Source organism: Amphiura filiformis, chromosome 10, assembly GCF_039555335.1.
Source record: "Amphiura filiformis chromosome 10, Afil_fr2py, whole genome shotgun sequence".
Classification (NCBI taxonomy): Eukaryota; Metazoa; Echinodermata; class Ophiuroidea; order Amphilepidida; family Amphiuridae; genus Amphiura; species Amphiura filiformis.
In genome coordinates this window covers 37440323-37466889 of record NC_092637.1, presented here as the reverse complement: position 1 = coordinate 37466889, position 26567 = coordinate 37440323, and the positions used below count along the sequence as shown (strand labels likewise).

General features: G+C 37.4%; 1 protein-coding gene across 1 annotated transcript; it reads left to right on the top strand.

Moving 5' to 3' along the window:
- Positions 1–380: 380 nt before the first annotated feature.
- On the top strand, positions 381–25177 carry LOC140163261 (uncharacterized). Its single transcript, XM_072186658.1, has 13 exons — positions 381–528; positions 2080–2300; positions 4044–4124; positions 5253–5411; positions 7764–7993; positions 8728–8904; positions 9753–10016; positions 12508–12665; positions 19148–19261; positions 22263–22410; positions 22942–23094; positions 24156–24279; positions 24934–25177. Exons 1-13 carry the CDS (start codon positions 381–383, stop codon positions 25105–25107), a joined length of 2151 nt encoding a protein of 716 aa, XP_072042759.1. The 3' UTR covers positions 25108–25177.
- Positions 25178–26567: the final 1390 nt, after the last annotated feature.

The window sequence follows — 26567 nt, the reverse complement described above, 5'->3', positions numbered from 1 at the left end:
GCAGTGTTTTATGAAAGTCTCTCGTCCAGCAAATTTGCATTGCCTGAAGTTCATCAAAGTTACCAAGGTAAGCTCTGAGGTAAGCTTAACAAAGTTGGATTTTCGGCTTTAGTTTTTAGTCGCACGATGCAAGTGATTTTCTCAGAAAGTTGTCCGCAGAATGATGGTAAATTAACTAAATTTGATGCATTACATGGAGAGTGGACACTTTTATGATATAATCGTGGTGGTAGCGTTGGTGGTGTTCATAATGATGAGGATGATGTTGATTATGCTATAACATTTTACAATGACGATAATGATGATGAAGTTGATTCTGATATTCTGTGTTTACATTCCCAAATATCACAGCATACATACATAATGATATTATAGTGATCATGGCACCAAGCACACAAAGCCATCAGCAGAGTGGCGGGGTACAAACAGGTGTACATGTGGGGCATCCTATCACCATCGTCAACCAACATGCTGTGCATGCGCATGAACTTACAAAGTTCTTAAAACAACACTTCAAGGTACCCACAGGTAGGTTCAAGGATGGATTCTGGGGAAGGGTCCTACCCCTTGTTCTAAAATTGTTTTGGAATTTATTTGGCTATTTAGACCCCGATTTTGGACCAATAGAGCTTCATTTTCAGCCTAATGTCACACTGTTTTTGTTTGTACTGCTATCTACTGATGATATCATCTGTAAAGCCAGTGCTATCTACTGAAGATAACATTTGCAAAGCCAGTGCTATCTACTGAAAATAACACCTGTAAACCAGTGCTATCTACTGAAGATAACATCTGTGAACCAGTGCTATCTACTGAAGATAACATCTGTGAACCAGTGCTATCTACTGAAGATAACATCTGTAAACCAGTGCTATCTACTGAAGATAACATCTGTGAACCAGTGCTATCTACTGAAAATAACATCTGTGAACCAGTGCTATCTACGGAAGATAGGCCTAACATCTGTAAACCAGTGCTATCTACTGAAGATAACATCTGTAAACCAGTGCTATCTACTGAAGATATATATGTAAACCAGTGCTATCTACTGAAGAAAACATCTGTAAACCAGTGCTATCTACTGAAGATAACATCTGTAAACCAGTGCTATCTACTGAAGATAACATCTGTAAACCAGTGCTATCTACTGAAGATATCATCTGTAAACCAGTGCTATCTACTGAAGATAACATCTGTGAACCAGTGCTATCTACTGAAGATCACATCTGTAAAGTCAGTGCTATCTAATAAAGATAACATCTGTAAACCAGTGCTATCTACTGAAGATAACATCTGTAAACCAGTGCTATCTACTGAAGATATCATCTGTAAACCAGTGCTATCTACTGAAGATAACATCTGTGAACCAGTGCTATCTACTGAAGATCACATCTGTAAAGTCAGTGCTATCTACGGAAGATAACATCTGTAAACCAGTGCTATCTACTGAAGATAACATCTGTAAACCAGTGCTATCTACTGAAGATATCATCTGTAAACCAGTGCTATCTACTGAAGATATCATCTGTAAACCAGTGTTATCTACTGAAGATAACATCTTTAAAGGTTGTGCTATCTACTGAAAATATTTGGCAATGGTATCATATACCCTGAACATGCTGAAGGTTTCCAAGTCTCACTCAATGATGACATTCTCTTCTAAGAATGCAGTGCCTTAGTGTCATAGGGGCACATGCTCCCCCAATCGATCTGAATTTTTTAAAAATCCCATAGGAAAATGGCCGAAAAACAGCTTGTGACCCCCAATCAGACCCGGTTCTCTCCCAATCATGGTCTGTGCCACCCAATATGATGACCCACGTTACGCCGTTGTAAGAATGCCCGCTTAGCTGATATCAAATCAATATAGGTTCTATAGTTATGTCAAAATGGTAGTAAATTCCCATTTTCTTTGCTAGTTGTTCGGCTTAAAATTAAAAATGGACATATTTGACAATAAAAGCTAACATTTTATGGAAAATAAATAGGCCTCCTAATCTATTTTTTATGGCTTCAAGTTGAGTGTCCTCCACTTAGTAATTTGAAATGAAACCATTTAATTATTCTTTTAACAAACAGCACAGCCATACAAGGCCGAGAAATTAACTCGAAGGACAAGCAGAACATGTGTAGGAGAATACGACAAAGAAAAATGGCGGAAGCATTTTGCCAGAAGACAAGACCATTTGAATGAAGGGTTCTTTACATCACAGTGTGAACCTTACCAGTCTATTGGCAATATTGAATTAGAATCTAAACATATGGTGCTTGATGTCCTCGCTAAATGTCTGCCGAAAAAGGTAAGCCAAGTCGCAAATGTTTGTATTGACTGACAGGTACAAGAGATGCATGAATGATCCCCCCCCAAAAAAAAAAAATAACCAAAACAACAACTTGGGCTCCCCTCCCCCTATTTCCCCCAGTCAGAACAACAAAAAATCTGAAAAAAATTTCACTTTTTCCCACTTATTGCCCCCACCTCCCACCTGGTACCACCACAGGCTACATTTTAAAACAGAGATGTAGTTTTGAAATGTTGGTGGAGAGCTGTGAAAGGGCCCACTCTGAGGGCACTGGGAATTTTTCCTTGGGGAGGGAAAGTCAATAAGAGAGTGAAATTGTGGGAGGGGGCAAAAATCTAGAAATTTGTCCAAAATGTGGGATTTTTGATGATTTTTGGTTTAACCAAGGGGGGGAGGGCAAAGCGCAAGTTTAGGAATTCCCAGGGGCATAGCAAGAGCATCGGGGGCCCATGGACAAGGAGCAGTACAGGCCCTTTTAACCAGGCGGGATTTACCTTATGGGGCCCTGGGCTAGGCCAAAATTTGGAGGCCCAAACTCACGTGCCGAGGAAGGCATGTGCACTCAAGTTAAGTTTTGGTTTACGTAGAGGGGGGCTAATATATTTTGTTCAGATGTTACTAGGACATTTGTGCGCAAAGCACACAAAAAATTCAATTCTAGACTATTTTAGCCCCAGATCAACATGAATTTTGTTATTTGAATTAACGGAAAATTTTACAAATTTGCCCTATTTTGGCCATAAAACATGATGTTATTGGGATTAAAAGAAAAATGCATAGAGCAATTTTTGGGGCCCTGGACCCGGGCCCATCTGGCCCAATGGTAAATCCGGCCCTGCTCTCTATTATCAGCCCTTATTTAATTTTCACTTTTGTGCTCGGGGCCCCTGAACCCTCGGGCCCATGGACTTTGTCCACCCTGTTCCCCCCTGCTTGCTATGCCCCTGGGAATTCCCACAGGCCCTCCCTTGGCACTGCCACTGTAAAAGGCTACCCAACTGTTCCTAATTAAGGAAAGGCTGCAAGAAGCGTTTGGAGTTGTGGTGTGAATTGTATCCTGTTTATGACTCATGACCGTGAAAGTATGCATCTTCCATTTTGCCCATGTTTTCCAAAATTTAGCTCTTAGAGTATCGTATATTTTCAGTAATAATTATTTGCATGCATAGTTGTTTTGAACCAGCTGAGCTAAACAAATTTGCATTAAAGCATTAAATGTACAATCTTGTAATATGGAATCGGTTAAATTGTTTTGATTTTTTTTTTGGCTTAGGCCTATTTGCAATGCTTCCACATGTCCCAATTTGCACTTAATTGGAACCTGCCAAATTTCTTGCGTTTGTTGGTCAACAAAGGTCATATTATGACTTTATGTCTTCCCATAGAACTACATGTTAAACCAGTGGGGTTTCTTTCACTTTCCCTTGTATTTCATCTTAAAATGGACAGAAACCCTTCCCAACAGTTATTACTAGTATTATTTCAGCCTTTTGAGTATAGAATAACAAATTCAAAATTTGTAGGAAATCATACATCATGTACATTATGGCTTTAAATCCTGGCCTCAGTATTCATGGTAAGCCACCTGGTCTTCTTTTATTTTTTTGGGTATAAATTGGTAAAAATATGTCTTCATATTCATGATATTCTTTGGAAATAACTGTTTGTCTAAGGAAATTATGTATGTCTTTTTTAAAAACAAAACAAAACTAAGTCTTTTTATATTTGCTTTGTGTTCAGCTACCTCTTCCTGGTATAGGATTTGGAGGTGGACATCATGTCACTGTGTCCCCAACAAATGAGAATGAGGCCAGGCATAAGGTGAGATGATGATGATGATGATGATGATGAAGACGATGATGATGATGACGATGACGATGACAATGAAGATGATGATGATGATGACGATGACGATGACGATGATGATGATGATGATGATGATGATGATGATGATGATGAAGATGATGATGATGATGATGATGATGATGATGATGATGATGACGATGATACTGATGATGATGATGATGATGATGGTGATGGCGATGATGATGATGATGATGACAATGATGGTGATGATGATGATGATGATGATGATGATGATGATGATGATGATGATGATGATGATGATGATGATGATGACAATGATGGTGATGATGATGATGATGATGATGATGATATGGTGATGATGATGATATGATGATGATATTGATGATGATGATGATGATGGTGATGATGATGACGAAGATGATGACGACGACGATGATGATGATGACGATGATAATGATGATGATGGTGATGAAGATGGTGAAGAAGATAATGATGATGATGATAATGTTGATGGCGATAACAACAATATACTAGACTAGATTTCGCGGTTCTTGTGATAGGCCTATTTCTAATTACCCAACACCCGTTACCCATATACCTGCCCTGACCTTTTAAGCTACTATGAAATGTGTCTCTCAATGATCAAGACACAACTTGACACAACTTAATCAACTCTGGAGAAAATAGGCACTATCAAGTGCTCGCGGTGCGCTATCGCGGAGTGTGCGCGGAGTACAGTGCGCGCATCGGAAAGCATTACAGTGTGACTAACAGGTGCACCTCATCGGACCAATAGGCCTATTTTCAACACATATCCTCCAGAGTTGATTAAGTTGTGTCAAGTTGGGTCTTGATCATTGAGAGATGTTTTCATAGTAGTTTAAAAGGTCAGGGCACTACGTATGGGCCTATCACGAGAACCGCCCCAACTCGAGAACCGCAAAATCTAGTAGATGATAATGATGACATAACAGTGACAACGATAATGATGATGATGATGATGATAAAGGGTTCAAGCAAAAGAGGAGAAACTTGAAGTAGAAAGTGGAAGAAAAAAAAAACTAGTCTCTATAAATAATGAAATTATTATCCATAATGAATACAATTTTTCCCTTTTTTCAGCAATTATCCCCATCAGGTGATAAGGGTGGTGAACTAAGCGAGGTTGACATGGCAACAGCAGGGTTCACATTCATACGCGACTACCTTAAAGATACAAGAGCGTTGCTTGTAACCGGTAAAGGTGGACAGGCATTTGAAAAGTGTGCCAAAGAAATTGAGGTGAGTAGTCATGATTTTGAAACATCCCGGCAAACACAAAACGTTTTACAGAAAATTCAAATGCCGGGTTATATAAAGGGTATAAAACCTTAAGGGAAGGGGTATGAACGTTTGGACAGTATTTATTGTGGGACATTAGAGCACATCAGACATTGAATTACATTCTGAATAATGAAGAATGTCCTTCTGATATCAAATAATTTTGATTTTTGAAATTCGCAATAGCTCATAATGTAATACACATTTTATGGCAAATCATTAAAATTGATATTTTTGATATTTAACAGTACTCAAAAGTAAACTTTATAAATCTGATGATTAATACTTAAAGTGTGTGTAGGTGGGATGAAAAGCCGACGATCAATTGAAAATTTGACCTTTCATATTGAAGATATGGATTTTTCCCAAAACACCAAAATAAATTAGAGCTTTTTGGGAAAAAAATCCATATCTTCAATGAAAGGTCAAAATTTTCAATTGATCGTCGGCTTTTCCTCCCAGCTACATACACTTTAAGAATATATCATTAGATTTATAAAATTTATTTCGAGGACTGTTATATATCAAAAATTTGAAAAATATCAATTTTTATAATTTGTCATAAAATTTGTATTATATCGTGATTTTCAAAAATGAAAATTATTTGATATCAGATATACATGCTTCGTATTCAGAATGCAATTCGATACGTCTGAGGTGCTCTCATGTCCCCTAAAAAATACTGTCGAAACGCTCAAAACGCTCATTCCAGATCCCTTAAAATAGCATTTTTGAAACTGAATGTTTTTTGTTTGCAAAAAGGTGTGCCAAAATACAATTTACAATAACATTTCGACACCATTTAAAAAATGTTGTTTTATATTGCTGAAGTGTTTTCATATTAAATGTTTAAAAATGTTTTTTGTGATCTCTATATAAATCTAGACATTTAATGTTATTGAAACATTTTGATCACAACCAAAACATGTTTATAACATTTTTATGTCTGATGGGATGGTTCAGATCCCACCTACTACAAATAAAACAAAAACAATATTATTCGTTTACAAAAAAAACACTAACAATTTCATAGGATTAAGGTATACAGGGTGTATCAAAATGATTAGTACCCATCCATATCCAGTGAGTATGGACAAGACTGCCACATCAAAATGCTGTGAGCATAACATCCACCGTTTTTGTAGATTTATGTCTTGTACAGTCTTAGGTCATTAAACAATAACTTGACAATAGTCATCTTAAAAGAAACTAATGTTGAATATTGTTTAAAAAGCAGATGTTTCATTAGACAACAAAGCTGATGGGTACCAATCATTTTGATACAGCCTGTATTCAGTGATTGTTCATCCGGGGAATCTTACAAATCATAAAATTTAGATTTTAACATCTTTGTTATTGTCATGTGCTAGCATAGTAGCTCATAGTAGCTTCATGTATTTGAATGGGGCTTTAACTTTGTCAATAGGCCTACGTTTTTTTGTCAAATTTGTTCATTTCTAAAATACCTAATGACAATTTTAATGACTCCTATTCTTCACTTTTAGGCAATTTATATTACAATTTTAATTGTTTTACACTTTTGCTAGGATCACTGAATCTCTGGGATCACTGAATGGGATTACAAATCATAAAATTTAGATTTTAATATCCTTGTTATTGTCATGTGCTAACATAGTCTTACATGAATCTGTAATTTCTCAAATTAGCTTCATGTATTTGAATGGGGCTTTAACTTTGTCAATAGGCCTACGTTTTTTTGTCAAATTTGTTCATTTCTAAAATACCTAATGACAATTTTAATGACTCCTATTCTTCACTTTTAGGCAATTTATATTACAATTTTAATTGTTTTACACTTTTGCTAGGATCACTGAATCTCTGGGATCACTGAATGGGATTACAAATCATAAAATTTAGATTTTAATATCCTTGTTATTGTCATGTGCTAACATAGTCTTACATGAATCTGTAATTTCTCAAATTAGCTTCATGTATTTGAATGGGGCTTTAACTTTGTCAATAGGCCCACATTTTTGGTCAAATTTGTTAATTTCTAAAATACCTAATGACAATTTTAATGACTCCTATTCTTCACTTTTAGGTTTAGGTAATTTATATTACAATTTTAATTATTTTACACTTTTGCTAGGATCACTGAATCTCTGGGATCACTGAATGGGCCTATAAAGTCCCATAAAGTACAATAATTTCCAAAAGTGCCCCCTTTGTAGGCCCAACAAATTTTGGCACCCCATTCACTTCCCCCATGTGCCCCTCCCCCCCCCCACCAAAAAAACCCCCCCAAAAAACAACAATTGAGTCACCACCACTGTTTATATTTCTATTTTATAGGAAAGAAAACGTCAACTCGCAGAAGACGCTGACACAAGTAACAACACGATAACCTTCCTACCACCGGAGATGTCACATCGTGACGTGACAGGCTTTCCATCATCTCATTACAGTCCGCTTCAGTATGATCGTGCTGCATCCGCTTTATCTACTGAGTCTATGAGAAGTACGCTCTCAACGGCATCAAGAACGAAACCAGTAGATAGTGAAGTAGAAATGGAACGCATGAGGTATGATTTGTGAATTTTATAAAATGAGACCATTTTCCTAATGTGACAATTTTGCTGTAATTGTTTTTGAGAAAAGCTGATTTGCAACAACAGCATATTGCGGGGCTTCAAGCGATCATATTGTCCTACATTTTTAATTCAAAATGTTCCTATATTATTCCTGTATATTTACAAAAAGGACAATGAGAAGGAGGTCCCTAACCCTAACCCCAACCCTGCCCATAACCATAACCTCCTTCCCATTGCCCTTATCCAGTGTTTACCTATATTTACAAGGGCTGGCTTGAACCATTGAGATTGAAAACCATGGTCATTTGGTGACAGTGGCGGCACCAGGAATTTTTTCGGGGGAGCATTGAGGGGGCAAAGTGAAATTTGGGGGGGGGACAAAATCACCAAATTTTGTGCAAAATTGCAGCAAAATATGGAAATTCTTGTAATTTTGGGGTTTTGCTGGGGGGAAACAGGGAGGGGGTAAGAGTTCTGACTGGGGGCATTTGTCCCTCATCCCCCCCGTGGCACCGCCACTGTTAAAATAGGTAAGGGGTTTGCTGGATGACAAGCATGGGCATGGTCAGCTTTCTTGGTCAGGGTGGGTAGAATAAAAGTTTCGTCCTGGTTTTGGAGACATCATGTTGGCTCAGTATTGGGGACGTATGTATGAATGTATACTCACTCTCCCTCAGGGGAAGATTCAGGTTGAATCTTTTTGTTTTCACTATGCTCTTCTTCAGGCTTTCTTTTAATCGTAACCGAAGAGCCGTTATTCAGAAACTTGATGCCATCTACAAGGTAATGAATGCTCTGCATAACATGAAAAGTCGTGACTTGAAGACCAGGATTCCACTCCCACATGAAACAGTCAAATACTTGTACAGAGAGGTTCCAGTTGCAGAGAGAGGTGGCATAAGGTACATATTATTGCAAGCAGAGGTTTTTTTTTTCATTTTTCTCATTTATTTTTTTCATTAGGCGAATTATTGTTTGCAGACTTTGCAGTATAGTAATTCAATAGTAATAGTATTCTATAGTAATTACATTATATATTTGACCTTTTATTGTTGGACCATGTTTTCAATTGCATAGACAACTTCATTGGATCAATTATTTCAATTTTCATACATATTTTTATATGTAAAACCAAAATTGTGGTTCATTCAACTAGAAAATGTTGATGTGTTTGAATGTCATGTTTTGGAAACAGGTCTCGAGGATAACTGAGAAATGTTAACAAATTTATTTCACCATATCATTATACTTATAAATGTGTATTTATAAATACACATGTGACCACCTCCGTGTTACCTGACAACAGTTTTAAAATCCCCTTTAGGCTACAAAAAGAAACCTTTTTTATGGGCAGATGGTCGGTCTGGAGCCTAAAATGACCCTAAAATATCACTGAATGGCTTAAAAATTTGGCAAAAATTGAAAGATTTTCTTGCAAGCATATTTTGAAAATGTTCTGAATTTTTTTCAAAAATTTCCAGTCAAAATCAGTTAATTTTGGTCCAAAAATGGCTGATTTTACATGGTTTTAGCAAAAGAGTTTTTAAAAAATCTCCCAAAACGCAATATCTGGACCGGTCGGGCCCGTAAACCGGTGGATTTTTTTTGTCACCTTAGGATTAATTTTAATTAAAGTGAGTTAAAACTCACTACTAAAGTAAATAGATCACAACTTTCAAATACTACTAAAGACCAACATTTATTTTTAATCTAATTTCTCATCTGTATCACTATTTTTTTTCTTATAAAGTCGGCCAGCTGGAACTATGACTACAGCCTGCACCATGACATCAACAAGACCCTGTACACTCACAGCTCCAATGGAAACCATCCGATCATCAGCAACCTTTGGTGGGTCCAGTGACTTGAGTTCAGCCCAGACTCAGGGTGGCGCTAGGCATGCAGGTGGCGGCGGTAAAGTAACATCCCGATCCCATCTGACACGACCCAGTTTTGCACAGGGTGGCAGGACACAAGATGGAAATCTCTCACCAACACAAATTGCTTGGAAAAAGTAAGTGAATTTAGAGTAGTCCAACGGGTAGGTCCCCAGCAAACACAAAACGTTTTCGACATCATTCGCAAAAGGTTAAAAAAGGTTGTCAGAAAACGTGTAAATGTCGGGTTATATAAAGGGTATATTAAGGGTATAAAACGTTTTCATAACATTAAAAAACATTTTTTGATAATCTACTGCTCAGCAAACACAAAATGTTTTACAGAAAACGTTTAAATGTCGGGTTACATAAAGGGTATAGAAACGTTTTAATAACATTCCAAAAACATTTTTGAAAACATTCTGAACAGGATGTTATTTTGGGGTTGAAAAAATAGTTTGCCCAAAATATTTGCTATAACATTTAAAAACATTTTCATGACCTTTATACAACCCGACATTTAAATGTTATTAAAACGTTTTGAAAAAAACATTTTAAGAACATTTCTGTGTTTACTGCGTGCAAATATATCAACATAATAAATTGATGAATGTTTTCAGTCATCCAGTTGTAGTATATGAAGTTTGGAATTAAATCAAAATACTGGACTTACTATTTTTAGCAAAGCTACGTTGCGTGTGATACCATCACACTTCATCAGGCAATCACATTTAATTCCAAACTTCATATCAACATAATCGGGTTTTGATTGAGCAAACTTCAATCAAAACCAAAATTGTCATTGGCGTAATAAGCCCTGGGTTTTGTTGAAAAGGGTTTCATTGTCCTGTAGATCAATAAAAGGTGGAGCCATGCGTGTGTGACATCAGGCCGACACCTGTTGTGCATCCATGCCCTGTGTCGAGTCGCGTGCCAGTAGCCAATCATAGGCAGCGGTTCTGGGGGCGTGGCTGTTTTCTCAGAAAATATTGCCGGGAAAATTCATAAGCTGTTTCGATACCATCCGAAGAGGTCAGGAAAATTTTAAAACCCACCCACCACTCCCTTTATGAAAAATATGATATTAAATGGCATTGTTTCTTTTGCTTTTTACCATTTTGTCCAATATATGAATCAAAATGGAGATACATTGCTGCATTTGAGCAAGTCATTGGGAATGTTTTCACATACTTAATATTTAATGTCAATTCCAAATTAGGCTGTTTGGAAATTGAATGGGGTTGTCCTATTCCTGAAATGAGTAATGATTAGGTCCAAGCCAAATTATGCTGTTTGGGATTTGAATTGGGTCGTCTCACTTCAGGACCGTAAATGGCATCAGATGATATAGCTGTCTGATTGCGTAAAAAGGTATCAGATGATATTGCTGTCTGGATACATATATGATTGCTGTCTGAATACATAAAGCTCAGATGATATAGCTGTCTGAAGTGATATTAAAAGTATGAAGATAATATAGACAGTTGATTTCTTCAGGACCGTAAATGGCATCAGATGATATAGCTGTCTGATTGCGTAAAAAGGTATCAGATGATATTGCTGTCTGGATACATATATGATTGCTGTCTGAATACATAAAGCTCAGATGATATAGCTGTCTGAAGTGATATTAAAAGTATGAAGATAATATAGACAGTTGATTTCCTGTCAACTGTGTATACTCTCAGAAATACAGCCGTCTGAGGTGATATTAAATGAGTAATTGTTTAAATCCTAGCCAAATTATGCTGTTTGGAGAATGGGACAGGTATCAGATGTTGTAGCTGTCTGATACATCTGAAGTAATATACATGTAAGAACCTCAGATGATATAGCTGTCTGAGGTGATACAAAATGTATGTGATATTAAATTAAGTATGAAGAACACAGTTGACACTTGATCAACTGTGTAAATGAAAGGAAATAAAAGATTCGGATGGTAAAGATCCAGCTCCGGCAATAGTTGTGTTTGATCTACTTATTGCGTCCATAGGACAATGTTATTTAAGTGTTGACAAAATATTTGGCAAAAATAGTTTACAATACAATTTTGAAAACATTTTAAAAATATTGTTGTAGTGTGTTTTCATACAAAATGTTTTAAAACGTTTTCATGATCTTTATATAACCCGACATTTTAATGTTATTAAAACGTTTTTACCTAAACCAAAAGCCAAAATATAACTTATTTAAAACGTTTTGTGTTTGCTGGGTCCTTTTTCTTAGTAACCAGACCATCTATACTCAGATGACTAAGAAAATATCAGGTACTCATCGGGCTAATTCAATGTAGAATACATTATTTATGGGCATTACTAAGACCACCTTATAATCATCTTGGGAAGACACGGCATTTTCCCCCAAACACGGGTCCCTCCCTGTTTTACCCCATGCCCCCACTCCCACTGCCCCCTCTCAAATAAAAAAAAAAAATCGGGGCATAGTATATTTGTCCAAAATTTCAATTTGACAATTTTTCAATTTGACAATTCCCCCTGATTTCACTTTATGCCCCCCACCACCACCCAATTATCCCCACGGAAAAAAAATTGTGGTGCATAGCTGGAGCATGGACTTTTCACTTGAATCTTTCACAAGAATGACTTTTGTGTACACTTTTTGTTGCAGGTTTGGTAGAGTAGGTGGTATAATTAGCAAGATGAAGCCACAACCCCAAGAGAAAGACCCCAAAATGGCAGGCAAAGTGATAGAGACATGGGAGGACTTGTTGGCAGTACAAACCCATAACACTGGAGGACAGCAACATAGACTTAGTGTTAATCCTGGTATGTGTGTAACAACCAAAGAGATTGGTACCAAGGAGTACCAACTCTGCCATATTTGCTTGTCACTCATGGAGGGTAAAATAATGTACCTCTGGATTCAGTATTTTGCGATGCAACCAGGAAACTTTGATTTAACCCCCTCATCTAACAGCATTTCTGATTGGTTGATAACTTGAAATGCTCGTTTCAATTGACAATTATGACTAGGCTTTAAACTATTTATGGACAAACTTGCATTTGCAGATGATCTTATTATAATACCCTGCTTGATTGGTTCAAAATTGGACACAATATTCATTTTGGCCAATTTGGCAGATAGTTCTAATGGGGTATGCGCTTGTTTGCTATGTGCCAAGAACACACACTATGTGCTATGTGCTAACACTTTTGAAATACTCATGATGCAGTCATGTCTACAGTAGAATTTATCTCGACCTTTGCAGGACATAACCCCATTAAAAGCTATTAAACCAAGATAACACTCATTGAAACAGCTCAACTGATTAAATCGGATCTTCTCTGGTTGTGCACATGTGTCTGTTTTCATGTGCGATATTGCAATAAAGCTGGTATTATAGCTTCAGTTGGGTAACCGATTATAAAGGAAACGAAAGGAAACAATGGTATGTGTACCTTTGTTCACGAAATGAGACAATGGCCTGCTTTTTGTAAACCAGCATTCTTGAAAATGAGCAACATAATGATTGTTGACTTAACACGGTTTGGAAATAATTTCTTCATATTTTTGGTGTTATCTGTCGTTTACATATTCTTCCTAAAACACAAAAGTGCGACCCTCTCCAAACACCTAAATTAGCTAAAAATTTAGGACATGTTACAAAACTATATTGTCTAGAATTTTAGAAGAGTACTTTTAATATTGGCCGGTTATTTTTCACACAGCGACGTTAACTAGGCAATGTACTATTACCTATAACATTAACTAAAACACCAAAGTACGAATATTTCCAAACATCTAAATTAGCTAAAAATTTAGGACATGTTAAAAACTATATTTTCTAGAACTTTCTAGAACTAGAGTACTTTTAATATTGGCCGGTTATTTTTCACACAGCGACGTTAACTAGTCATATCCCCATAATGTAGGGCTATTTGTAGAGGTCACGCGTCAATGGGAAAGAGCACTGTGTATTGTGTATAGGAAAACGGACAGTAACAGCAGTATGTCAAGCTTAAATATGCAAATTATTGCAGGGGGGGCCGGCCAAGATCGACTGAATTTTGACGTCGTCATTGGTTTTACACGTAAACATGAAAATGTCTCTAATCCAAAAGTGTATGTATGTTTTCAAGCAATATTTTATCAGTCTAAATCCGTTGAGGTTCGACAATGAACCGCATTGTAAGTACTATTTTTTTGATTTTTTTGTATGAATAACGCACTATGTTATGATACAATATTTAAAAATTCACCCATGTTTCGCAATAGCCCTCCGTGGTCTAGTGGTGTGCAGGATTACCTGCCACCCACGCGGTCCGAGTTCGATCCCCATCCCCGCCCCAGCGCAAGAATTTTTTTTCTTCACATTCATTTTGGATCCAAAATCATTTATTTTCATGTGAAAATGTTTATATTGCACTAGGAAATATATTTTGTGCGCTTTTTTTCTGTAACGGGGCCAATAGAGCTCGGGGAAAAATAATATTAAATTGCGTCGAACGTCCAGGCAGTGTTGCCGTCATATTGTTTGTTTTGTTTACGATATTGGCTGTTACCGCATTAAAATGACGTCGTCCACCATCGTCTGAATTATTGTTAGATTTTGGAATTTGCCAATCAATGCTGGAGGAGGTACACTATTTTTGCCCTTATGCATGACAATCCTAGATTTACGGACAAATCAAATCCAAGTCAGAATTAATTATGTTTTTCCGATGGAATTACTATTTTCCATTTTCCCTTTGATTGACCACATTGAGGGGTATGCTTCTGCCCCAAATATATACAAATAGCTTACAATTTTAATCAGGTGGTGGCGGATGCGATATTGCCCTTTTTGACGTTGTCATTGAAACACATAATCATGAAATCTTCACAAAAAATAATGTGTTATGTGATATCAAAGCAAAATTATATTATTCAAAAACCGTTGAGGTTTGGCAAAGTACCCCACTCTAAGTATGTTGCTTTTATTCATAAATGCTAACCGTCTATTTTGAATGGGCTGTCACCGTTGTTTCGTCAGCATAGCTCGTACCTCGTGTGTCCTCCGCCTAATTTTAATTCTAGAGTAGATGGAAACCATGCATGGTTGCAGACTTTACAAATGTGAATGGTGCACACCGACATCACCTGGCTAATAATTATTTGGTGCAGCAGAGATACTAAAATAAATACCGGGATCGATACACGTGAATTGCTATGCACGATTTTGATATCAGACGAAAATCTTCGGATACCGGTGTAGAAAATGATGAATTTCTCCCGTAAACCAGATCTGGTCTCATAAACTTGAAAATATGTGTTGAACAGATATGATAGTCGTTAGCTTGCGTCTTGAGAAAAGGCTGTGCGTCTTGAGTCAAGAACTGACCAAAATTCTAATTTTATATTGCGTTGGTCCTGTATGGACTACAGCGCGCAGGCTATAGCTGCACTCACTACTCCAGTGGAGGCAGTATGACCATTGACCGCAATGCATGTCGTATACAAGCTTACTCACACAGCGAGAAATCAATTACCCGGCTATTGTCAGTAGCCTTAGTCAGGTCACTTGGCTAATTTATGCGTCTCATAAGGTCGGAATAAAATGGCCATGCGTGGCTGTGGATTCAACCTACCATGGCGATTTCTACCATGAAGATATCGGGGCGATGACACTGTGTGGTGTGTATCTCAGTTATTAATTGACATCCACTAGGATCCACAACATTTTAACCCCAATACATTTGCACATTCATTGAATGACCTTTGAATATTTGGGTACAAAAACTCATACTCTGAAACTTGAGGTCATTGGAGTATGCCATTGGGATAAGGCTATTGTAGTACATAGTTCTCCATATTACACCATTTCATATCAAACATTTTACGAAATTTTTGTTGACACAAATCAAATAAAAAACTACAAATTATTGGATTTCTGGAGTTCCTGTGCATCCAATGTTAGGCCTATATCATGTATGCTGGTGTTATGTTAACAAAAGCCTCCCCCCACCCCCCCCCCACCCTACATCCAAATGCCTGACTCAAATATGTGTACCATTACTCGTTGACTGCCGATAAAACGCCCAATAAAGACTAAGTCACCGGACCGCGCCGGCCAGTTAAAGTACATGCCCTATCACACCACTCCACACCATACATAAATTCTCCCAGTCACATTTCCCAAATATGAAATTTAAAAAAGTCAAATTTTAATTCACTTCTTTTAATATAAAGTTTGGCAGAGGCGGGTTCGAACTCACGGCGCAACGCTTAGTACTCTATGAGCCTAGCGCCTTAGACCACTCGGCCACTCGGTCTTGTTGTTATTCATCTGAAACTTATTTAAAAATATAATCGCAACTTCAACATAGGCCTACCACGTGACAAGCAAAGGCAGAAAACGTATTATATTTTGGAATTTTATCTGCTTAAAACATTAATGTGTATTATAATAGAGCTACCATTATTTATATTGTTGAATTCTCAAGCGCATAGAGACAATTAATACGAGCGTCCTATGATATACATACACAATACATAAAATCGATTTTGATTTCGGCATTACTCGGTGACCTCCGATAAAACGCCCAATAACGCCGGTCAGATGCCCTATTGAGATAAGCAATCCTTTTGTGATATGTCCATTCATCCATATAATAATAGCAATCAGATTTTTGGATGGATGTTTTACACAGTGATTGGAGAAGAAGCTATATGTAAATAATCAAAAGTACATGTCTACAAATTGACAAGGACAACTCCTTTTGTCAAAATTGTTTTCACCTATTGCTCAGTATGTTAATTAATCCGATTAATTACGTAATTTCGCCAGCGTATGATATATCAGTACTAATATGTAGGCCCAAGGAGGTTAGATATAGAAAGAAGAGGAAATAGATTACGTGTCGCATATTGGTCCTTTGTGCCTGTTAGAGTTTCCGCCAAGGGGAGGAAGAAAAAAGGAAGGAGGGGGAGGAGGAGAGAGGAGAGGGAGACGATGGAGTCACAGGGCTCTAAATTACATAGGCGAGATTGGGGGGATAAATGCCACAATATTTTGCCAGGGGGATGGTCAATTAATATAATCACCCCCCAATATTGACGCCTGTGTATTGGTTTGTGTCGAAATTAACCTCATATTTGGCCATTTTATAGCCACAAAATGCCATTTTAGCGCTTTATGCGAATTTATTCCACTTTTGTCCCATATTTCACCAGTTTAGTTTCAATAGGCCTATGCTAAAATTTTCACAGCATTTGTACCATAAGGTTCACTGTACTGGGTACTTTAAAAAATCCTAACCTAACCTAAAACATAACTTTAACCCTTAGATTGGAGCTCTACTAGAAGTAAAAATATAGATAGTGAACGAATTTAGTCTTTCTATATCTATGTGAGAATGATACAATAGAGGCCCTGCATGAAATTATTGATTGGCTCCAAACAAAGGTTTTCAACCGGTGTCCTTCGCCGTAGTTATGGCGGAGTGCAGTCCATTCAATCAAATGTTGTCATCAACCTATTTGATCGTAGTGCAGGATTATGTGTGTGAGACGAACTGTCACGGTAGATTGCAATCATGCTTTTGTTGAATGCATTTGAGTAGTCCGCCATATTTACGGGATGATACGTCGCATGCAAGGCCTCTATATGACATGATGAACATAGTCATTGATGCATCAGTTTTAAAATAGACTGGGCGGTTACCCATATTTGGCGGTTCTCGGCTGGGCGCGATTACCAGGCTGATGGTGACATGCCCATATGACAATTTTACTAATTTGACCTCAGATGACCCCTGGCGACCCCCAAAATGACCTTCCAAAAATTTGTCTCTAAATGTTGACTGTACCCACCAAGTTTCATGCCCATATGACAGTTTTTAGTCATTTGACCTCAAATGACCCCTGGGAGGGGGCCCGGGGTCGGATGACTTAACAAACATAAACTTCTTCTTGCCAGGACAGAACGTCACCCACCCACCGAGTTTGAATCCCGTGACGACCTAGTTTCATGCCCATATGACAGTTTTAGTCATTTGACCTCAAATGACCCCTGGGAGGGGGTCCGGGGTCGGGTGACTTAACAAACATAAACTTCCTCTTGACAGGACAGAACTACACCCACCCACCGAGTTTGAGCCTCGTACGACCTAGTTTCATACCCATATGACAGTTTTTAGTCATTTGACCTCAAATGACCCCTGGGAGGGGGCTCCGGGTCGGATGACTTAACTAACATAAACATCTTCTTGCCAGGACAGAACGTCACCCACCCACCGAGTTTGAATCCCGTACGACCTAGTTTCAGGCCCATATGACAGTTTTTAGTCATTTGACCTCAAATGACCCCTGGGAGGGGGATCCGGGGTCGGATGACTTAACGAACATAAACATCTTCTTGCCAGGACAGAACTACACCCACCCACCGAGTTTGAGCCCCGTGACGACCTAGTTTCATGCCCATATGACAGTTTTAGTCATTTGACCTCAAATGACCCCTGGGAGGGGGCCCCGGGTCGGATGACTTAACGAACATAAACTTCTTCTTGCCAGGACAGAACTACACCCACCCACCGAATTTGAGCCTCGTACGACCTAGTTTCATGCCCATATGACAGTCTTTAGTTATTTGACCTAAAATGACCCCTGGGAGGGGGGCCCCGGGGTCGGATGACTTAACAATCATAAACTTCTTCTTGCCAGGACAGAGCTACACCCATCCACCGCGTTTGAGCCCCGTACGACCTACGACGGCCTCACATTAGCAGTCACAGACAAAACCTAAATCTACAGAATATATCCATTACTCGTCGATACTCGAAAGAGCTCAAAATAAATAACTTAGAAAATTTTCTTGATGTCCTTTAACATGTTTTCATAGTTAACCATCGTTAGCCATGGAGATCTATCATGAGAACTGACCGGTGACTAAGTCCGATTTATTGGGACGTTTATCGGCAGTCAACGAGTAATGATCCATATCAAAACGATGCACTTGTCGGCTGCTGCATGTACCTCATTTGACACAATAGCTAGGAATAAATACTCATCTCAAGTGGAGGTCACTTCAAATCGTCCCCAGGTGACATAGTTATGGAATGTTCTCGGTATTAATAAGCCATGTGATTTGGGGATGATATAAAGTGATCCCCACTTGAAATGAGTCCCAGTTATTTATTCCCAGTTATTGTGTGAAATGAGAAACATGCAGCAGCCGACAAGTGCATCCTTTTGATATGAATGTACACACATGTCTTCATTAATCAACATTAAACATAACCCATTGTCTCAATGAATGATTATATTCCAGAAAAGAATCCAGGTTATGGTATGAAATGGCTTCATCTGCACAGACATCATGATCATCACCAACCCAACAAGCAGCCATATTGGCTTTCTGTAAGCTTATCAAGTGCAGAAAAGGGTAAGAATCAAAGTGTTCATCCTTTGCAAGATCTTCAGTCAATTATTGCTGAAGGAAGCAACTTCTGATTGAAGGATGCCATGCTTTCTTCATATTCTGTTATACCTTGTCGCCAGGCCCACATGCAGGATTTTTTTTTTTTGGGGGGGTGCTGATTTTGAAAAAGTGGGCTTTTTTCCAGGGGGGGGGGGGGGGGCAATTTTGTGAAAAGTGGACTTTCTTCCCAAAATGTGGACCTTTTTTTGACCAAAAAGTGTAAAAACCTGATTTTTTGATTGTTATTTTGGGACTTTTAATACTTTTTCCAAATGGAGGGGTTGCACCCCTGCATTATATGGGCCTGCTTTTCGGCATTGTTTGGCATAGTGCCGCCTACCAGTGTTATTCAAGCTTAGTGCGTCATCAGCATTGAAATTTACGGCTCCAAGTTTCAGTTGCGGTTTAGATTCTTGAAATCTTTGTTGATCATGACGTTCCATGATGTTACCAACCTTGATAAATTGTTTGATTTTGGACCTTTAACAAAAAGAAAGGCAGGTGTACATTATTTTGGTTCGACATTCCCATAAATAAGAATTCAATATGCTGATTATAGCCATGTTAGTCTTGCACAGTGAGCTATATGGAGTCCTGGGTGATGTAATGGAGTTTGAGCTATCCTATCATAAATTAACCTCTTTGTACACATAGCGGATATGGCACTGAGTTGGTCAGTGTAAACTGTCACAACAAATTGAACCAATTTAACATGAAGCGCATTATGTGACATAGGCCTAATACAAATGAATGAGGGTTTCGTCTGGGGAAGCAAAATTGATATATATCAATTTGTAAGCGCTCTTTAGCAAAGTCATAGTTCATGTTGAATTAAAACTGTATGACAAAACAGGCGAAAATAGTAACTTTTTGCACAAGATTTGCAATTTAAAGAGAATTGGCCATTGATAATTCTAGTGACGCTAGTATATATGGACAATATAAGTGAGCTTTTTCATTTAATGACATAAAATTTGAAAAATATTGTAAGGAACACTTGAGGTTTTGACTTTTAAAACCTGTATTTTGGTCAAAAAAATGTGCTTGGATAGGTAGACCTAGTGATGAAAAGTGTTTTTAGGGGAAGTGTTAGCTTTCGTTTGATATAAAAAAAATTCTGATTGGATGAAGGGAACACTTGAGGTTTCGACAAAAACCAATCAAAGAGGCCTATTTTTTCAGCTAGAAGCACCACATCTCTTACATTGCTATGCACTCAACCATGTAGTGTAATCAAAGACTGTGCAGAGACAATTCACTGTGTGCTCAGGTGTAACGAGGTGGAAACTGCCCAGCAAACACAGAAACGTTTTTAAAACGTTTTAAATAAGTTATATTTTGGGTTTTGGTTTAGGTAAAACGTTTTAATAACATTAAAATGTCGGGTTATATAAAGGTCATGAAATCGTTTTAAAACGTTTTGTATGAAAACACACTACAACAATATTTTACAAATGTTTTCGAAATGTCATTGTAAACTATTTTTGCAAACATTTTTGGCCAAATATTTTGTCAACACTTAAATAACATTATGTTAAAATATTTGCACCCAGCAAACACAGAAATGTTCTTAAAATGTTTTTTACAAAACGTTTTAATAACATTTAAATGTCGGGTTATATAAAGGTCGTGAAAACATTTTAAAAATGTTATTGTAAATATTTTAGGCAAACATTTTTTGCAAAATATTTTTTCAACCCCAAAATAACATTCCGTTTAGAATGATTTGTACCAAGTTTTCAAAAATGTTTTTGGAATGTTATTAAAACGTTTTTATACCCTTTATATAACCCAACATTTAAATGTTTTCTGTAAAACATTTGTGTTTGCTGTGCAGTAAATTACCAACAAATGTTATTTAATGTTATGAAAACGTTTTATACCATTAATGTACCATTTATATAACCCGACATTTAAATGTTTTCTGACAACCTTTTCTAACCTTTTGCGAATTATGTCGAAAACGTTTTGTGTTTGCTGGGTGTGCATAGATGGTTTATAAGAGAATCGTTTTTGTATAGAAATCTTTCCATATCTTAATACTAATTACGCTCTGCCAGATTTCTATTTGGTTATAATTAAAAAGTCCAGGATTATGAAATGGAGTCTGAGCTATCCTAATCTATCCTTTTTGAGCTGAATAGATTGCAATTTCTTAATAACAAAATAGTCACAACAAATTGGACCAATATGTCATGAAGAGCATTATGTGACCCAACATAAGTAAATGAGGCTCTTGTCTGGGTAGGAGCAAAATTGAGACGTTAATTTTATATCATTTTCCATCAATCAAGGCACTTAACTGACATGTTATGTACTCATGACAGTGGGTATTTACATGATGGAGGAAGTGAATTTTAATTCACTTAAAAGTGATCTGATTCTGAGGTCATTGAGCACCATGAGCTCTTTCTTTGTGCGGCACTCTACAAATGCACCCGAAATGCACACTAATATTTATAGGTTATTGTCATCTTGAGTCAATTGATACAAAGTAGGCATTTGAAATTTTGAAAAGTAGTTTAGCAAGTGAATTGAACAATAAATTGGGCTGTTCAGCTCACCAATAAAACCACGGTTTAATCTGTAAACATCGATATCACATCAATATTAGGGTAGCAAAAGCGTAGTCAAGAAGGATATCACATAATTATTTCATTATTTTATAATCACATGATACCCATATCAACTTTGCTTTATTTTATATTACATGATAATCGATGTGATATTGATGTTTACATGGTACAATTACCGAATAGGGTGCAACTTGTTAGACTTGAGTCCAGTCCTCATTTACGGAGTTTAGGATTAGGGTTTGGGTTGGAGCAGTCTTGTAATAACACTAGTAGAGTTGCACCCTTTTCGGTAATCGCTCTGTTTACTCCATCAACGGCAGGAAGGTACCAATTATAGGAATGGTCTATTAAATGATGCTGATTTGTTAAATCTTTCCTCTTCAATACAGCTAAGAGACCCATCCAGGTATCAGCCAATGGCACAGCTAAGGATAAGCACAACCCTGAAAAGACGCTGCAATCTTTGAAGGAAAATTTCACAAAAACACAGAGAAAATTAACCAGAGAAATCATGACTGACTTGGAGAGAATGGAAAGGTATGTGACGGTATGTTGTTTCATGTTTATGAGCAACTTTATGACTAGTGAAGGTCTAACTGATGTGTAGGGGAGACCGATATCAGAACTACAGCACACATTCATTTTGCAGTCCCAGAGAGAAATTTTCCCAATTTTATTTTACCAATATGCCTTAATGCTCTGCATGCTAGCCATGCGCTTCAACGGAAAAAGTTCAAGTGTTTAAATATTTTCTCAAAATATCAAGAGCTATCTTAAGAACTACTGAACCAATACTAGGTTTGTTTGTACTCATTTTAATGCATTCTTCATGCTGATTCCAAATATGGTCATGAAAATTTACATTTCTGAAATTTTTGAATTAAAAAAAAAAAATTGAAACTTGTTGTCTGCAGTTGACACCCGCGTGAAGAGAGATAAACATACTTTTAAGGCATTTGTCGGAAGAATTCTAAGATTGACACTTGAAATCAGTGTCAAAAAGCCATTATGTGTAAGAATGTAACTTTTTTATACCTATATGAGAAGATTTTTTATTTTTTTATTCAGAGAGCGATGTCGTACATTTCGTCAGAAGTTTCACTCATGCGATAGCAGTCCTTTATTTGAGAAGACAGTGAAGCATATGAGGGATGTGGCCCCTGTCACTCAAGTTGGTATTGTACCGGATGATACTGATATTGAAATTAAACCATCAAAATGGTAAGTAAAACAGACGATTGTAATGTACTTTAGTCAATAAAGATACCCTGCAAAATTCAAGACTTTAGGTGCTGTAGTTTTGTCAAAATCTGAGATTTTGAATAAAACGATGGAACAGGCGTTTTATTATTACGATGGAAATATTAGTCGAACACGTATGCACAGTACGTACACGGCGTGCGGGACTGCGGGATACACATACACACACACCCTGAAGATCGCACCAGTATTACAACGCTGGGAGTAACATGCATGGGCGCTAGTAGTAAATTCCAATTTTCTATGCTTTACCTCGCTTGTTCGGCTCAAAATTGAAAAGGGGACATATCTGACAGTAAAAGCTAACATTTTATGGAAAATAAGTACTAATCTATTTTTACAGAAATGTTATAATATGGCTTTAAATACTCATCTCTTGAAAATAAGCCATGATGTCAGTGGTGTAGCAAGAGCGGCGGGCCCATGGACAAGGAGCAGTGCATGGCCCTTTTAATATCTCCTTTATCATTTAGATAACATATATTTTCCCAGATTGAAGCCTATGTTAAAACTTTTTTAATTGATCTTTGCTGCATATGGGCAAGTTTTTTTTTTGTTGCGATATTTGACCCCTTGCAAAATTAACCAAGCACACATCTTTGTTCACATAGATCGATTTATTTTTTCTTAAAAAAAAATGTAAAAAATGCCAATTTTTGGTCAAAAATCCCAATTAGTTTGTCAATTATTGAGGAAATTGGACCTGGGAGACTATTATTTCTTCCAAATATAATAACTTTGATTATTTCTTGACAAATTGACACCAATAACTAAAAACAATATTGCTGTTAAAAAAAAAAAGGATTTTACCAACCGAATTTACCCCACTTATGGTATCTCTCTACAATTCAGAACAATAGAAACTATTGTTGTGAAAAATAGAAAACAGATTCAAACACCGGTTCTGCCAGAATGCCAGCAGTCGACTGTTGGTTGAGTTCTGAAGCCATCCCCCACAAAAAATTACAGCTCATGAGTACAAAAATTCAGCGCCTTTTTATATTAATTTTATGTTGTAACAGGTACGTAGACATGAAAGCAGAAGCCGAGTCTGCTGTGGGTAAAGACGACCCAGAAGTGTCAGAATTGCTACAGAAAGTCGCTAGATTCTACCTGGAGGACTCTAGATCTATACCAAATTCAAAGGTATTCTTCTTGCGATTGAAACAACGAAACCAAAGGGTGGTCAAATCTCAAACCAGAGGGTGGTCAAATCTCAAGTTGATTGTTGAGCACAAGTATTAGGCACACTGGATAATTGATTCAATTCAAGAAACTGAGACATTCCTATAGTTTTTCAGCTTAGTTTTCCAGAGAGTGATATCAACACTATGGGTACACCCCTTTAGTCCGAAACACCATCAGTCCATATTTTTAGGGTTAGGGTTAGTATCCCTAATGCTAACCCTAACACTAACCCTAAACCTAACCCTAACCCTAAAAATTCGGACTGACGGTGGTTCGGACTGACACTGTTTCGGACTGCCGGGGAGACCCAACACTATTATCATTGCAACTATATTGCATGAGTTAAAATTTGCAGCATTTGGAGCAAGCATATTTTTTTACGAGTCAATTCTACCTCTGGAAAAAGCACCTATGTCACTGACTGGGAGGTTTTAATGAGCTTTTTTCTTCTTTGATATGATCAAGAAATAGATGAAGGTGTCATATTATTCGCAACACTACTTCAAAATATGATGACAAATTACTGAAGAGGCTGGTAATCTGTTCTAACATCTTTGTAACTCCTCTCTCTGACAACTCCTTTTCTTATTTTGGTATCTTTCTTTCTTTTAGGAGAAGCTCTGTTTACTGATGATGTCAATGCCAGCCAGTCAACTCCTTACCATCCCCATGCAGCAGGCCATTCAGTTTGTCATGGACAACATCATCCTAGCGCCACCAGAATATTTCTCTCAGTGGTTGCAGCAACGTAAAATCCCACAGATCATCCCTAGTAGTCAGATATAATGGTATCAACCTGATACCATCAACCAATCAAATTGTTTGATAGGGTAAATTTGGGTTTGAACATTGATAATCAAGGGGATATGCTTTTTTGAACATTCTTGTAATTATGGTATCTACCAGATAATTTGTTATCAATAAATTGAATTGCTTTTATAGTGGAATTTTGATTGGGATATTTTGTTATTGGTGTTTTTCAACACTCCTCTAGTTGTCTGAAATGGTACCTTCCAGACTGTCATTAACCAATCAGATTGCTTGATATTGGACATTAGGAGTGGAACATTTTAAAAACAGGGGTGCATGTTGTTTTTAAACATCCATACACTCTTGTCATCTATAATGGGATATTATTAACCAATCATATTGGTTGATACTGGACATTTGGTAAACAGGAATGTCTTATTTTTAACAGTTTCTACTATCATGGTAATTGGATTATAATAATTTATGTAACATACGATTAGGATAATACATTTTGTTTGCAGCGATGAATTATATTAAAGTGCAATATCTGCAACTGTACAAAAAATATATTCTTAGAAATTATATTTTTGTACGTTTTCTGAAAAGGGATATAGTTGTTATAGAATTTGATTAATAAATAAAAATTTGCTTCTCATAATTTTTGGCCTTTTGTCTGATTAAATTTGTTACCAATGAGTCATTCTGAACATAGTATGTCAAAGTTATATTATAAATGGGAAATGAAGTTTGCTGCCTATATGTCAAATTTTACAGTGTGTTGCTAGCATGGTTTGAATGGCACAGTGTGTTGCTATCTACCCCTGATAGCACAGTATGCATGGTACAGTGTGTTGCTGTCTTCCCCTGATAGCACAGTATGCATGGTACAGTGTGTTGCTGTGATAGCACAGAATGCACGGTACAGTGTGTTGCTGTCTTCCCCTGATAGCACAGAATGCATGGTACAGTGTGTTGCTGTCTTCCCCTGATAGCACAGAATGCATGGTACAGTGTGTTGCTGTCTACCCCTGATAGCACAGAATGCATGGTACAGTGTGTTGCTGTCTACCCCTGATAGCACATAATGAATGGTACAGTGTGTTGCTATCTACCCCTGATAGCACAGTATGCATGGTAGTGTGTTGCTATCTACCCCTGATAGCACAGTATGCATGGTAGTATGTTGCTATCTACCCCTGATAGCACAGAATGAATGGTACAGTGTGTTGCTATCTACCCCTGATAGCACAGTATGTGTGGTACAGTGTGTTGCTGTCTACCCCTGATAGCACAGTATGCATGGTACAGTGTGTTGCTGTCTTCCCCTGATAGCACAGAATGCCTGGTACAGTGTGTTGCTGTCTACCCCTGATAGCACAGTATGCATGGTACAGTGTGTTGCTGTCTACCCCTGATAGCACAGTATGTGTGGTACAGTGTGTTGCTGTCTACCCCTGATAGCACAGTATGCATGGTACAGTGTGTTGCTGTCTTCC